Below are 14,937 nucleotides of genomic sequence, written 5' to 3' on the forward strand. Positions count from 1 at the left end.
CTTACTGATCCATAGTATTATATATAGCATTTTTTTCCACTTTGTGTGCCTCATAAAGGATGAACATATAAATTTCATTTGCTTAATGTTCATATGAAAGCGGAAATGGAAAACAGTAACTCAGATGCTACATCTGTAAAATTAAGCTTTTAATTTGTCTATGAAACCAGGAAGAGGGAAAGATGAGTTTCCGAAGATCCGGCTATCGTTTCTGCAAGAATATAAGTCACTTTGACATTCTTTCTGTCTCTGATTTTTCTGTGCTCCTAACTATTCCAGTTAATCGAAGTCTTGAAATGAAGGCCTCTGTCTTGTTCTTCAACTCTTACAAGCTAAATAGTGGTAGCTGGGCTCGGGGTAGTCAAAGTAACTTGCTGCAGATGGTCCTCTGATGAGGCAGTGAAGGTAGCAGTGGTTCACTCAGCCACTTCCAGCTGTAGGATTTAAGGAAGGAATAGAATAAAGGACTTTGAAGAGCTGGTGATGGTAAACCTAGGCAGGACAATGGGAAAGGTTTAGTGCTCTCCTGCAGTTGATAAACTGTTGAATGGCAATTACTGCCTGATCCAGTTCCCACCTCAGTTGATAGAAAAATTGCCATAGAGTTATATAGGCACAGCTTAGTCCTCTAGTACATAAAATTGGCATTTCCTTCCACAACTGAATTCTCTCCACAAGGAAAAAAGAAGTGTGAATAAGCCATTGACAGGTTTTCCTCTCCAAACAGGTAGGATGAAAAAAAAAATTGTGTTCTGCTTTTAATCAAGACGGGGCAACAATATATTTTGAGTTATTCTAAGGTTTTGGAAAATATTTTAAATTTAGATTTCTGTACTTCATTTCTGGGTAGAAATAATATGCTTTAGTGGATTAGTGTCTGAATATTCAGTAAGCTCATCATTTTACATTTTAAACAAAAATGATTTATTATGTGGGTGTGTCTATATCAGCTGGCAATTTTATATGTAATATATATTTTATATATATAAAAATCAATTCAAGTTGTTGAAAAGCTTGGCAGCTCAATAAATTTTAGGCTTTAGACCATCATTTAGTATTTGGGGACTGTAAAAACCTGTGATTTTGTAGTATTGTATAACTGTTTCCACAATTTGTGATTCAAAACATGCTTTTGTTAGAGTTGGCACTACTATTATATCAGCTTAAGGCCTCCCATTTGTGTCACAGTGCACATAAAATTACAGTGAGAAGCAGTAAGTAATGTACAGTTGCATTCATCAAATGAAGAATGTCATTTATTTGCTGCATAGCTTTAGAAAGAAGCTTTTGAAAGTCCCGTGTCTTAGATTTTTGACTATGTTTGCATGCTCATCATCCTAGCTGTTTGCTGTTCTTAGGTCAAATCCTTGATCTCACTTGTAGTATATGCTCTTCTGAATATCTGTATTGGCATTATTTGAACATAAAGAAAATAACAGCTTTTATGGTTTTATGAACCATCTTTTATCAGTTCTCTTATTCCCAGAATTTTTTTAACATTCTTTTGTAACTAGTTCTGTGGAATCAGTATTGTCTGTTTTCAGAATAGCAGTATTTTGTTTACTGCTTTCATTCTTTCATAGACCTAGCAGAACTAAGTGACTCACAGCAGTGTTGAAAATCATCACATGCTTTTGTCATCAACATTTGTCCCACACAAAGGCATCTGTACCTTAAGTGTGGATTACATAGGCTTTCACTGAGCTAAAACGTACGCCTAGTGCCTAACTTGTGTTTTCTTTTCTGAGATACCTGATAAAAAAGAGGAGGAATACGAGGTGATTTAAATCAGACTAGAGTGGCAATCACCAAAGCAGGATCGCTGCAAACGTGATAAAATGTCAGCAGTCGGCTGTGTAAGGCTCAGCGTAGATGGAAGGAGACGGCTGCAATAAGGCTGAGCTACGGTGCTCTGCCCGGGGCCTCGCGCTGTCCCTGGCTGGTTGTCTGGTGTCGCCTCGGGCCTCAGCACTTGCTCGGTGGTTCCTGCGAGAATGCAAATGCTTGTCAAACCTTGCCGCTTCCCGCGGATGAACTGCTTTGGTTTTCACCAGAGCTTTCTGAAGGCTCTGCAAAGTCAACACTGTTCTGTGAATGGTTTCTACTAAGAAAAAATCACGTGCAATGCCATCACTAAGTACAGTACCTATTTTAATAAGCTTAGTACCTAGTTTAAACATAGTCTCTAGCTTACATGGGGCTAAATTACCACGTACAGTTGTGAAATGCCCTCCATAGGGTAATAGTGAAACTGAGAAGGAGGTAAGAGAGAGAGCCCTGAGGTCGTAGGTCCGCACCGGGTCTGCGCCTAGCGGAGGAGCGTCCTTCCCCAACGCCCTCCTGCCACCGTGCCCACCGCAGCGGCTGAGCTCATCCGAGCACGCGTGCCAGGAGGCCGCCGAGGGGAACGTCCGGGACCTCTTCCCAGACTGTTCTCCAGCGCTAAGGACTATCCGCTGCGCCAGCGTCCCCGGGCTCTGACGCAGCCTCAGTCTGTTGCCCTCCAGGGCATAGTGCAGAGCTCATCTGTTTACTCAGACTTGCCTGAAGGGAGGTGGGTTGGGTTTTTTCACTAGTTTTTTGAGGACTGCAATTTGCCTAGCCTTGGTATTTCCAAAAAAAAATGCATGCCTTTGTGTAGATTCTCAGACTTGTGGTGGTGATTGCATTTATAGCAGATGGAAATAAATGACAGGCTGATCCATTTCATAATATTTATTTCAACCTTCTGCCCAGAAGTGGTAATATTTTTACAGGAGGAAAACTGCTGAGCCCTGTCATGGAATGTGTTTAAGTTACTCAATTTGAAATATGTAAGATGCCCTTTGATACAACCCAAAGGGGTTAGCAGAAAATTTGCCAAAGAGCCAAATAGTGCTTAGTGCTTTATGTCAAGTGCCCTAGGGAACATCTTACATCTGAACATCTTACATTTATTCCTACTGTGCATGACATCTTGTGAGTCCTTCGTATTCTCTTTGTTACTCCTTGATTATTGAACTTAACATACCGCCCTAGGTTCATGCCTGTGCATGCATGTGTGTAGCTGTAGATACCATTTGCGTGTAGGGTAGTGCCACAGATAGTCCTAGTGCGCTTCAGGAGGAGTGGTCCAACAGCATGCATTTGGAAATGATGGCTTTTCTAGACTTGTACTAGTATTTGTTTTTAATAAGGTTTATGATGCTTTCCAGCATGCTTCTGAGGTTATATTATGTAATTCTCGTGTGGGGCTCAGGAAAGGAGAACTGAAAAATTATCGCATCTTTGGAGGAATTGGTGCAACTTCATAACCAAATACTACTCTTATGTTATACAGGGATTTAAGTGGGTTTTGAGGTTGTGTGGTGGTGGTGGTGGTTGTTGTTGCTTTTTAAGATTATAACACTGAATAGGTGTTTTGAAAGAGGTGACACATCATTAAAGAAAAATAAATTGCTAGCATCACTGTAGGGAGATTGGATTATCACTGCATTTGAAACATACTCCTTTCCTCCAAGAGTTTGTATGAAAAAAGTTTGTGTTGCACATAAATCTCTTAGGTCCTTCAGAATTAATCTGGCCTTGATACTTATTTCCCACCCAAAACTGTAATCCTGCAGTACTCACTGTAGCCAGTTATAACAGCACATGTAAAGAGAATTGTTAATTCAGCTGAGGTACTAAGCAAAAAGAGGAGTTCCTATCTTGATGCAGGGTTTCATTAAAATAGAAAAAACTAAAAGGAAAATAAATCTATAAATATATAGTGTTTGTCATCTTGATTCCAAGTAACAGCTTTCCAGGATTTTCCTTTGGTTGTTGACATTTCTTTCTAGTTGTGGTTAGAAAATTTATTGTTACATTTTACAGATAATAAAATTTAATTGCAATGCAGAGCATCTCTTTAAGAACATAAAAAGGTACAAGTGAAAGATTAAAGTCACTTTGAAAATAGGGAAGTTAAGAAAAGCTGATGTTGCCACTAGTGAGCTAATATGTGTTAAGACTAGGTGGAATTCTCAAAGATATTGAGGAGAACTAGAAAAATAGAAAAATCTCATCTCTAGTGTATCATTTCTTCATGGCTCTTTAAACCATTAAACACTTCGGGACTGCCAGACTTGGAGAATTTTGTCAAACAGTGATTGAACTTGATTTTTGCGTGAGGTTTGTGATGAACTGGCACAAGTTTTCCGTTGATAAAAGACAGCGCTTACTGCTCAGTCCTTGTTGAAGACAGGCGGCTTTTATACCCCTGGGATTGAATACCTCATATTCTAGTTGTTACTGTTCAAGGCCACTGTTTATATGTGGTGACCAAGACACTCGCCCTAAATGAGTTCACTGGAGAAAATGGAAGATTCTTTTTCTGCAAGACAGATGAAATACAAGCTTGTCATCTGCCGCTACAGCCCCCACCGCTCTGGAATGAAGCATGGAAAAATTTAGATTTAGACTTTTTAGAGATCTAGACATTTAACTAATTTTTATGCTCTTGTTTCTCAGGCAGAGAATGAATCTACCCTGTATGTATGAACAATGCAAACATATGCTTATGGTTGCCCGAGAGCTGTCCCGCCTTCAAGTTTCATATGAAGAGTACCTTTGCATGAAAACATTGCTTCTCCTCTCTACAGGTAGGTGAATAGTTAAATATATATGCAAACAATGTAAGTTTAACTTGCCAATATTATGAGATCTCCATCTGTAGTTTAATGTTGTGTTAGGTATCTGACAGTAAATAAAAGCCAAAATGTTCCAACGGGAACCTGACCATATAGCGTTATTGAGGGAAGTTCTGCTTTTAACAGATATAGCAAGACTTTTACTGAGTCTTCTTCATGCTAAGATATTAAGGATTGTATTCCAAACTTCCTGACTGCAACAGGGAGGCCTAACTCAAGCCTGCAGTTAAAAAGCTTCAAAAAATCATAGATTCATAAGCATAAACTGGATGAGTGGCTCAAGATCTCAAGAAATGGGCAAATCTATGACTTTATGCTCACAAAATCTTAAAAAAAGAAAAGAAAAAAGACCGTGAGCAAGTTGTGGTCCAGTGAAGCTGCTCTTCCCTTCCCCCCCTGCCAAAAGTTATTTAACTCCCCCAAAAGTTACTTAAAAACTGGTTGTTAAATACGACTACAACTTTTTGTATTTGTAACTAAAAAATGTGGTGGATTTATCCTACATATCATAAGATGTATTTATATAATATAATATGTGATGGGTTTTGCATGTTTTTCAATGAAATATGCTGTAGTTGAAAAAAAAAAAAAGTCGTTGTAGTAAAACTCTATGGGTCTCTGTTGCATGAAATGTCGAAGTACAGTGTCAAAATAGTCCTTTTTTAGAATATACAGAAATACACTAATATGAAACATTATGCAAATAATTTTCACAATGTTAATTTTATTTTTATTCAGTATTCATATTTGTACCTAGTGATTCTTTTCTCTTTATGGGCTGTACAGTGGTAGCTACCTAATGACCTCAGTTTTAACCCTGGCTCTACTGCAATCCAGCGACTTGCTTAAAGTGATAAAGAATCGTGTTTCTGTGTATGTGAACAGGCGTGCATCAGTAACCGTGTCTTGCACAGTTCAATCTGCTTGAGCAATTAAAGCTGTGTGCCTATCTGTGCTGGAGAACTTCCATCCCGTGCGACATTTGAAGCATCGTATTAATACCCCCAGTTCCAGAGGGCTGACGAAGCTGAATTCTGAGGCAGTGACTGTAGTTTTCCTGGAGTTGTTGCTTCTTTTATTTGACAGAAAACTATTTTGTTTTAGTGCAGTGACAAGGCATAGTATGGTAGTATGCTTTAAAAGTATCCAGCAATAACAGCAGTACAAGTACAGATTTTTTAGCACAGGACTCCCACGTGTTGAAAAGCAAATATTTTAAAGTTTTAAAGAGTTCATAATACCAACGGCTTAAATATTCCTTATGTTTAATTTTTCTAGTCAATAATAGCATTAATTCTTTTAAACAAACAAGATGTTGGTAGTTCCAGGCTTTTTGCCTTATAAACGCAGGAGGATCCTGTAACCAAACGCTGTATCCGCTGCGAACCAGAGAGGTCGTGGACGTGCGCAGGGGAGGTGTCCCGGCGGAGCGGGTTGCCGTTATTCGCCCCACGCCGCTCCGGTGGGCCAGGCAGGAACCTTCCCGGGCGGCTCACGCGGCGGCCCGGCAGAGCACCCCCAGCAGAGCTTTGCACTCCACGTCCAAAACTGCGGCAAAGGTCCTTTCGAAAGGAAACCTGCCCAGGCTTAGCTCCGCGCTGTTGCGTGTTGTGTACGATGTTTGAAACTGAAGATTTAAAGCAGTTTTTAAAATCCCTCCTGGCAATTCCTCAAGTGTTTTGGATGCGAGGCAGGCCATTGGGAGACTAGTGGGCATGGTGCTCAGCACACTGCTCTGCATGCGATGATGGTCCTCCTCTGCAATGTGCGAGGTTAAACATTTTGAAATCTCACCTCTTTTAAAAAGAAAACTTTAACAAGATCAGGATGAAGTGGGCACTGTCACCTTTTTGTGGCCTGTTTCCACTGTCCCTCCTCTTTTACCTTCAGTCAACTTTGTCTCGGTTCTCTCTCTTCTCCATCTTTAGCTCTTCGTTCCTGTCAGTTCACCAAGGTGATCCAAGGCTTTGAATYGAACATCTTCAAGACCACTTGGGTCCACACGCCCGATTTGTTTACCGTTTACTAGTTCTTGGCCTTTAGAAAGACCTTACTAATAAGAGAACCTGGGCACAGGGRCTTAACGTTGACTTGAATTTGACTGAATATGGGCCACCTCCAGGTTTCTAATCCAAGGCTCCTTGTCCATCCAGTGCCATCCTGCCTTCCCACCCCTGTTCCCAAGAACCGTCCAAGACCTGATTCCTCCCYGACTACTCCCAGGGTTTCTGCGCCGGCAGCCAGTTTGTTGTCCAGTTTTTTTGTTACTCCCTTGCCTGGACGCATTATTTGATCCTCATTTTTCCCTCTGCACACAGAATTTTCATGGATTCTTTCCAATTTCGCATTCTTTCCCACACATTGAGAACACAGGAATTCCCAGCCCTAGTTGTTCTTTGTCGAGGCAGTTCCAGCCCTCAGTGTTGTTCCCTCCCGTGCTCTGGGTCTCTTCCCTCTATTTGTTGTTGGGTTGGTTCGGGGGAATTTTTTTAAGTTTTGCTATCAGGTCCAAGGCTATTTGTCCAATTAGTCCTGCAGTCTCAATTTCCTCTCACTTTCCTTGTCTCTCAGATGTGCTTTCATTTTGTAAATCAGAATTTAAGTCCTGGATTTATATTTCTTTTGGCCATTTTTGTGTAACTAATGTAACAGAACTTACATAATGACACAGTCCATAGATGTGTAATGTCTTAAAGCTTAATGTCAATGTTACAGTTCCTAAGGAAGGCCTGAAGAGTCAATCTTTGTTTGAAGAAATTCGTATGACGTACATCAAAGAGCTGGGAAAGGCCATAGTGAAGAGAGAAGGGAACTCAAGTCAGAACTGGCAGCGATTTTATCAACTGACTAAACTGTTGGACTCTATGCATGATGTGAGTTTTAAAATGAAAGCTGTAAACATGCTAGATAGATAAGTTTAGGGATATCGCAGTAATCTCTTCTATCCTTTTTTTTTCTTATTTAAAGAGATAAATACTGGGAGATATGCTCCCCTCCTGTCCAAGTAGAGAAGACAAATTGAAAGAGATTGACTGTGCTTTCAGAGTACTTTTGGACTTCACAGCAATTAATTTTATAATTAATTTAAATTGAAATCTCTTTAGTTTTTAAAAATTATGTTACTTTAAAATGGCTTAACTCAAAAATTTTAAATTACTCTGTAATAGTGGGGGAATTCTGAAGTTTCAAAACAGTATTGTCTCAAAGACATTCAAGATGTTCAAGAATCTATGGAAGTGTTTGAAAGTATGCTGAAGTAATGAATCAGTGCTATTTTTAGTATTAGTAGTGGTTTAATTTTGCAAGTATTTTCATAATTCAGGCTGTCTCCTCTTGTGCTGTGTAGTCTAAATTGTACATGTAGTCCAAAGTAGTCTTTAAACCGAATAAGGCAGGAGAAACCTCGGGTTCTAGAAATCACTTTTTTCTCGTTAGTTTACCAAGCACCTGGAAAAAGCTGGATCAAAGCCTTGTTAAGATTATCCACATCTGTATTACTTACATGCTAAAATGGGAATCAAAACAAAATCTCTTCAGTATTTTTGAAGACTTTGCAAGGTCTATTCACCTGTTCTATATTAGGATGCATGTACAAGACTTGCTAAATAAAATGGGTATGACTGTGAGTGCGTCTGCTGAGYGTCGCCAATCTTATCCGAGTAGTGTGAGGAGTACTGAAGGTAGCTGGCAAAATTGTCCCAGTTCTGGCCTGTGACTGGCAGTGTAGGCAGGAGTTACTAAGAAATAAAAATCTATATTAATAGTGCTTCTGTATGCATTCCTATGAAAGTAATTCTTTGCTTTATCACTTGTAGGTGGTTGAAAATCTTCTGAGCTTTTGCTTCCAGACATTTTTGGATAAATCTACGAGTATTGAGTTCCCAGAGATGTTGGCAGAAATCATCAGCAATCAGATACCAAAATATTCAAATGGAAATATCAAGAAGCTCTTATTTCATCAGAAGTGACTGCCTTAATACAAAAGGGTTGCCTTAAGAAAACGTCAGATGATAGCTTTTTTTTAAAAAAAAAAAAGAAAGTAAAAACCTACCAGACTCATTAATTTTGTCCTTGCAGCGGTGTTTCTTTTGTAATTATGCACTACATGTGGTTTACAGAGGGCCAAGATTTAGGCTATAGAAGCAGCGGATTTCTCACATTCAAGAAAGAGTTGGGGAGAAAGGAAAGGAAAATAAATCTTATTTGTCAGAAATTATGTTTCTCCCCCTGTGCAACAACCATGGATGCATCAAAACCACCGGTGACAAGCTCTGAGGCTGTGTTATGAACATTCTGCTAATTAATTTCTGCAGTTGGCTGGAGACAATTTTCTAGGCTTTTTTTTTTTTTTTTTTTTTTGTCAAGTGTTTTGGAATTTTTTTTAAAGTTAAGGTAGCATTTTGGTTTATGCATGTAACCTGAAGAAAGTTTACAAGTGTATATCAGAAAAGGGAAGTTGTGCCTTTTATAGCTATTACTGTCTGGTTTTAGCAATTTCCTTTAACTTTATATACCGTGAACTAGGCTTGTTCATTTTTTCTTACATAATTTTTTTGTAATACTTCAAGATGCCTATTGTACAGCTGGTTTTTTAAGGTGGGGCAGCTCGTAGCTTTCCTAAATGACCTCTAGACGTTAATCCTTGAGGATATTCATGTGAAAATGGGTTGGGCTTTTCTAACCTAATAGCTTTCAACTGTCAAAGAGACCGTAAAAATTAGGCATTTTTTAAGGGTCAGGGTGGGTGGGAGAATACTCTCAAATCTAATTTAAATAGATACGAATGAAATAAATACTTTTGGTATAAGTGCAAAAGTGTTGGATATGCAGATTCATAGAAAATTAACCCAGTCCTAACTGGATGTAAATGAGCAGGTTATTTTATATATTAAAAAAAAAGCCTGATTTTTGCATATAATGCAACAGCCATAACTTTAAGAGTCATGGGCTGCATTGATGCCAAGAAGATCAGTCCTGACTGCCCATCAGGAAATTTTCAGGAAAATATGCATAGCTTAAGAAAAGTTTACTTCTGTGTGGAGAAACTCACATTTTCTATACACTTAAATCTATCATCGTACAAGTATATATGGAAAACTATCATTGACTTAAGAGGCAGACTTGTAATTACGCCCAGTGGTTTGTTTTTGTTCTGTTTTTATTGTATCGATCCTGGAATATTTTTCTTCAATTAGATGTTTACCTTCACGCAGGCAGTAAAACAGACCAGCTGCACTGACTGATCGTAACTCTCTGGACAGACGGACTCCGAACTCCGTGGTTAGAYGCCCGTTTTCACATTTCATCTGTCACTGATTGGCTCATCCTCTTTCCTGGAGAGCAGGAAAATGCCGCTACTGATTTTGTGGTCTTAGAATTGTATGTCAAACTCTGTCCTTGTAAGGCTGCGTCCCTTCATACCGAATTCCTGGCGTGCCATACATTTACCATAGGTCTTGTGAATTTCTCCTTGTTGCCATTGATAATTATATTTTAAACCGTTTAGAAGCTGTAGTAGCCTTTTCTACGTGCACCTTAACAATTTTCTGTATCTCAAAATTTAAATATTTACTAAGCCACTCTAAAATTTGATTTTTACTCAAAGTGGCCAGATTATTTGTGTAACAGAAATGAGAAAAATCATCTGATAAAATACAAAACCTAATATATTTTTATATTTAGTTATAGTTTCAAGTATGTATAATCGGTATATTCGCTGATCTGAGAGAAGAAGGGAAGGGCTACTGCAGCTTTAAAAGCAATTTATTAAATGATTGTAAAATAGCTTGTATAGTGTATAATAAGGATGATTTTTAGATGACAGATTGCTTTATCATGATACATGTAATTATATTTTTTGTAGGGGTCACAAATATGTGGAATGGTAACCTGTACAAGTTGTGGTTTGTCTGGAAATAGTCCTGAAGGCGTTGGTGTTCAATATCCAAAGAAGTGCTGTCTGGAGAGAAGAACCCGGGTTCGGTGGATGCTTTCGGGGTTGATCTTACATTTATCAAATCACTGTGTAGAAATTGAAGTTGGACCTTGGATGGGATACTCCTATCTGTATGTTTGGTTACCATTCACGTTTCCGTAGTGAATCAGACCTCCGCTGCAAAAAATGTAAGCCGAAAAGATGCGCGTGTGCGCGTGGATGCGTACCGCTCCGAGCAGACGGGGTTAATTTCATATACCGCCTCGCACACCGCAGCAAAAACAGCTCGAGAAATTTGGCAATAATATGCATACAGGTACCAGCAATATGTAAATACGAGCATAGGTTGTTCACGATACACTAGTACGTTTCTATTGTTCAGCAAAAGTTTGTTTCCAAGTGAAATAGGAAACTAAATTTTCATCCTTTCTTAAATCTCTTTTTGAATGTTATACCTATTAAAAAAAAAGATACTATATTCAGTACTTTGGAGTAAAATATCTTTAATAAAAAAAAAGTAATCATTCTCTTCTCTTTGAATGATCTGTAAAGAATATGTACATTTTGTAACAGTTAAGCTAAACGTCAGTATTTTAATTCTAGCTTTCAACCCAAGTCAATGAAAATATTTATGCGACTTGTTCAAGATACAGATAGGAGTTTCTTGCTGTTGGGTTTCAGAAGGGCTCTTTATTTAAAAGAAGAGCTGGAAAACTGTTCTTACTTTAGAGAATGTTTTTTTTTAAAAAAAAAAAAAAACTAAACCGGGAAGCTCAGTTCACTGCTCTCACTTTGATCCCCAGATACCTGGGTTTGAGCCTGGGCGGGGGCCGCGGGCGCTCGCCTGCAGCGCCGCCCTGCGCATCCCCCTGCACCGAAACGTGCGATTTTGTGTGCCGGCAAAGCGTGACCACAACGGACGCGAACAAAGCGGTGTTATCGCCTGCGGAGAACTAGTGACATAGGAGAAGAGAGGCTCTCTACCCCCTTCGGTCTATATGCCTGTATATTCATTTTTAGTTTAAGGATTTAAGGAGGAAACTGTGATGTTAGCGGAAAGCGTTCATCCTGTATGTGCTGTTAGGTTTATAAACTTCACGATTAAAAATACGTAGTGCGTTAGTGAGCAGTGCAAAGTCCATGTCGTGTGTATCAGTAGTCCTTGTAGCACTGGGAAATATCTGCACTCTGGGTAGAGCAGGGAGAATTGCGACTTCTGTCCCTTCAGTGCCTTATCGCAGTGCAGGCGCCTGGCCGAGGGGCCCCGCTCCGGCCCCCGCGGGATCGCCCGAGAGGGGAGGAACTGTGAATCTCGCCCGGGACGGTCGTCGCCCRGAGCCGGGCCTTCCCGCGGCCGGACGGGGGGAAGGCGCGCGAGCGGGTCTGCAAACCGGTGCCCGTTGCACAAACGAGGCGGGAAGCCGGAGGGAAGTGCCTGGACACGTCGGCTCGATCCCGTTTCCCTTAGCCATGCTTTAACGAGTGAGGACTTGAGGGTCGTACCTTAAGAGCGAGATTTTTTTTTTTTTTTAAAGATTGTATGTATTATATACCAGTTAAGCGCTATCCTTAGTCCAGTCTGCAACCAGGCGTTGCTGAGCCATCGATGTTGCATAGGAATCAAATTTTCAGGAAAGGATCGGAGCCTCCGTAAAACCGCAGGAGGCGTTGGTTTCTAGGGAAAGGCTGTGTGTATGAAAATATCCCCCACCTCCCGACTAACTTGCGTAACAGCATAGATTCAACAATGTGTCATTACTCTATTTTGTATATTAAACAAAAGATATATAATGGGGCGGATCCTATATCATACCGGTGTATGGCATTATTAAAAAAAAAATCATTATTTTTATCACAGTAATTTTAAACAGCATAAAAAATTAAACCAGTGACTCCTGTTTAAGAATAAAAGTTGTAGTTTTTTATTCATGCTGAATAATTCTGTAGTAACAAGTCTGTAGTTTTCACCTACTCAGTGAAATGTTGGACTGTAAAAGCTTGTGTGGAACTGTTGAACATTTATTTTTTCATTTAAATTTGCTGTTCTGGTAATACAAAGCCACACATCTGTACAGAAGTTGCAGTAAATATGAGTCATTTACAGCAATGCCGAATAATGGACAGAAACCGTATAATAAAATTCTGCTTTTTTCATTAAATGGCTTCAAAATGCTTTTGTAGAGTTTTTGCTGTGTACCTGAAAAAGATCATTAGCGACAGTTGAATCAGTTCATTTATGTCATTCTCATTATTCGCCACATACGCAGAAATTACTTACACTGAAGCCAGTTTCTACTGTAGTTAAGTTGTACTTAAGTGGAAGAATCTCTGATAATTAAGTTCAGATTAACATTTCAATTGGAAATCATTAGTTGCATTTTCCAAACCTTGCCAGATCTGCTGTTCAATCCATAACCTCCGTTTTCTGGAGAGGGATCGGTACCGGTTTGCTAATCAGCCAAGTGCAGGTCTGTGTGTTTGATCGAAGGGATGCGCACACACGTCAGCTGGGTACGGGCAGCTCTGTCCGGACAAGCAAACCGGGAGAAACGGAGCATGCTGCGTATTTAGAGAAAAACTAAAATTCATTTAAAGCGTCTTTGGTTATTGCAATGTTCCTTAACAACTTGGTATTTGTCAGCACGTTGACGAAAGCTCCTTACCGAGGAAGGTCTGGGAGGCTGAAAAGTCAGAGGAGGAAAATAAGCAACGTGCGTGTGTGTGTGTGATTGCTTTGGTACCGGTTTTGGCACAGTTTCCGCACACAAAGTCTGCGCTTGCACGTGGCAACGTGATGCGGTGACGCCATCCGACCGGGATGCTGGCGAAGCCGCGCGTCCCCCGGGCCCCTCGGCACAGCAGGAAGCAGCGGCCGGCGGCGGGAGCACATGCAGGCAGTGACGGAGCGGGCTGCAGCGGGCGCCTGCTCTGGGGATGCTCCTGGCCGGAGCGACCCGCGGTGGGGGCAGCCGGCACCGGCGCCAGGCCCGTCCCTGCCACGCGCTTCCCGGCGGGTCCGGCCGAAACCTCCGGCGCCGTGCGGGAGGTTTTTTCCTTAACGTAACTTACTCCTTTACCCCTCCAGATTAGCAATGTACAATTAATGCTATAATAAAATCTAGTGTAACTGCAACATAAAATGCCAACTTCCCAGCAGGGAACAGTTTCTTTGAATTGTTTACAATTAAACCAAGGCTTACATAAATCTCACTCTTTCTTCCCGAGCTGGTTGTCCACGGATCAGGTTGAGGTGCAACGCAAGAACAAGGTTTACGATAACTGCACGTTTAGTCGTCTAACAATTATGCAAAGACACTTTCAGAAGATATATACTAAGATAAAACAGTCACTTTATGACTAAAATACCAACTCGAAGTCTTGGCTATGCATCAGTTACTAAACATCTCCACCTTCCACCAAAATCTTCTTTGCCCCACAGCGTTTCCGGAGTTATTTGCACTAAAAATGGCCCTGAAAGGCACCAAAGCGCCCTGCTCGTAGGCAGCCTCCGTGTCGCCCGCGGTTTCCCGGCTGCTGCCTCCTGCGCTGCCGGCAGCGCCAGCCCGGGCGGCTGCTTTCGCGGGTCGGGGCGCGGGCGAGAGTCGCCACCGAGCTGCCGCTCGTCCTGCTCTGTCGCGATGCTTCGTGCGGCACCTTCATCTCTGGGACGCGCGGCTGGAGCCCAGCGTGACGGCGAGGGCTGCGATTCCTGTTTTGTTCACGCAATCCCAGCAAAACGGTTGCACAGCTGCCCCGCTGCAGCCCCGGTGTCTGCTCCCGGTTCTGCTCCCGGTTCTGCTTCCCGGCTCCCAAATGACTTAGACGTTCCCGCGGGTTTCGCGCACCGGCACCAGCGGTGCGGCACACAGAAAGGTGCCGCGAATCCGGCCCGGCAGCTGGCGGCGCCCGTCCCCRTGCAGCACCCGGCGGCCGGCGTCACCCCCACCCACAGTCAAGGGCGTTGGTTATCCCCCGAGGTCGCAGCAGGGGACCTTAAGTCTAGAAAACAGCAAGCGAGTGGCAGCCTCCTAATTACAGGCTCTGCTGATTCCAGGCTAAACCACATGAAAAGCTGGAGGGAAGCTGCTGATGCAGCGCTGCCGCCGGGACACGGTTTTCCTTCCCGCTGGAGCAAGCGGCACACGGGGCCCGGCCAAAAGCGGCTCCTGCGCCCCCGCAGCGGGGACGAGCCGGGGCTGGTTTTTTTCCCCCATGCAGCAGATTAGGAGCGACTCGAGCTACAGCATCGCCCTAAAAAAGGGAAGGGGTCAGGAGCTTAAGCAGGGTGTGTGTGTGTGTGTGTGTGTGCGCGCACATGCACACAGGCACCTTGCT

The 14,937-nt window shown here is 41.8% G+C and overlaps 1 protein-coding gene across 1 annotated transcript in view; it reads left to right on the forward strand.

The window, feature by feature from the left end:
• Positions 1-12,761, forward strand: part of NR3C1 (nuclear receptor subfamily 3 group C member 1) — a 73,527-nt gene extending 60,766 nt beyond the window's left edge. Inside the window, exons 6-8 of the mRNA XM_026063198.1 lie at positions 4,489-4,619; positions 7,383-7,540; positions 8,483-12,761. Of these exons, the coding sequence (XP_025918983.1) occupies positions 4,489-4,619; positions 7,383-7,540; positions 8,483-8,635 (442 nt within the window). The 3' untranslated portion in view covers positions 8,636-12,761. The remainder of the gene's footprint in view (positions 1-4,488; positions 4,620-7,382; positions 7,541-8,482) is intronic.
• The last annotated feature ends 2,176 nt before the right edge of the window (positions 12,762-14,937 follow it).

Source organism: Apteryx rowi, unplaced genomic scaffold (assembly GCF_003343035.1).
Source record: "Apteryx rowi isolate R43461 unplaced genomic scaffold, aptRow1 scaffold_2, whole genome shotgun sequence".
Classification (NCBI taxonomy): Eukaryota; Metazoa; Chordata; class Aves; order Apterygiformes; family Apterygidae; genus Apteryx; species Apteryx rowi.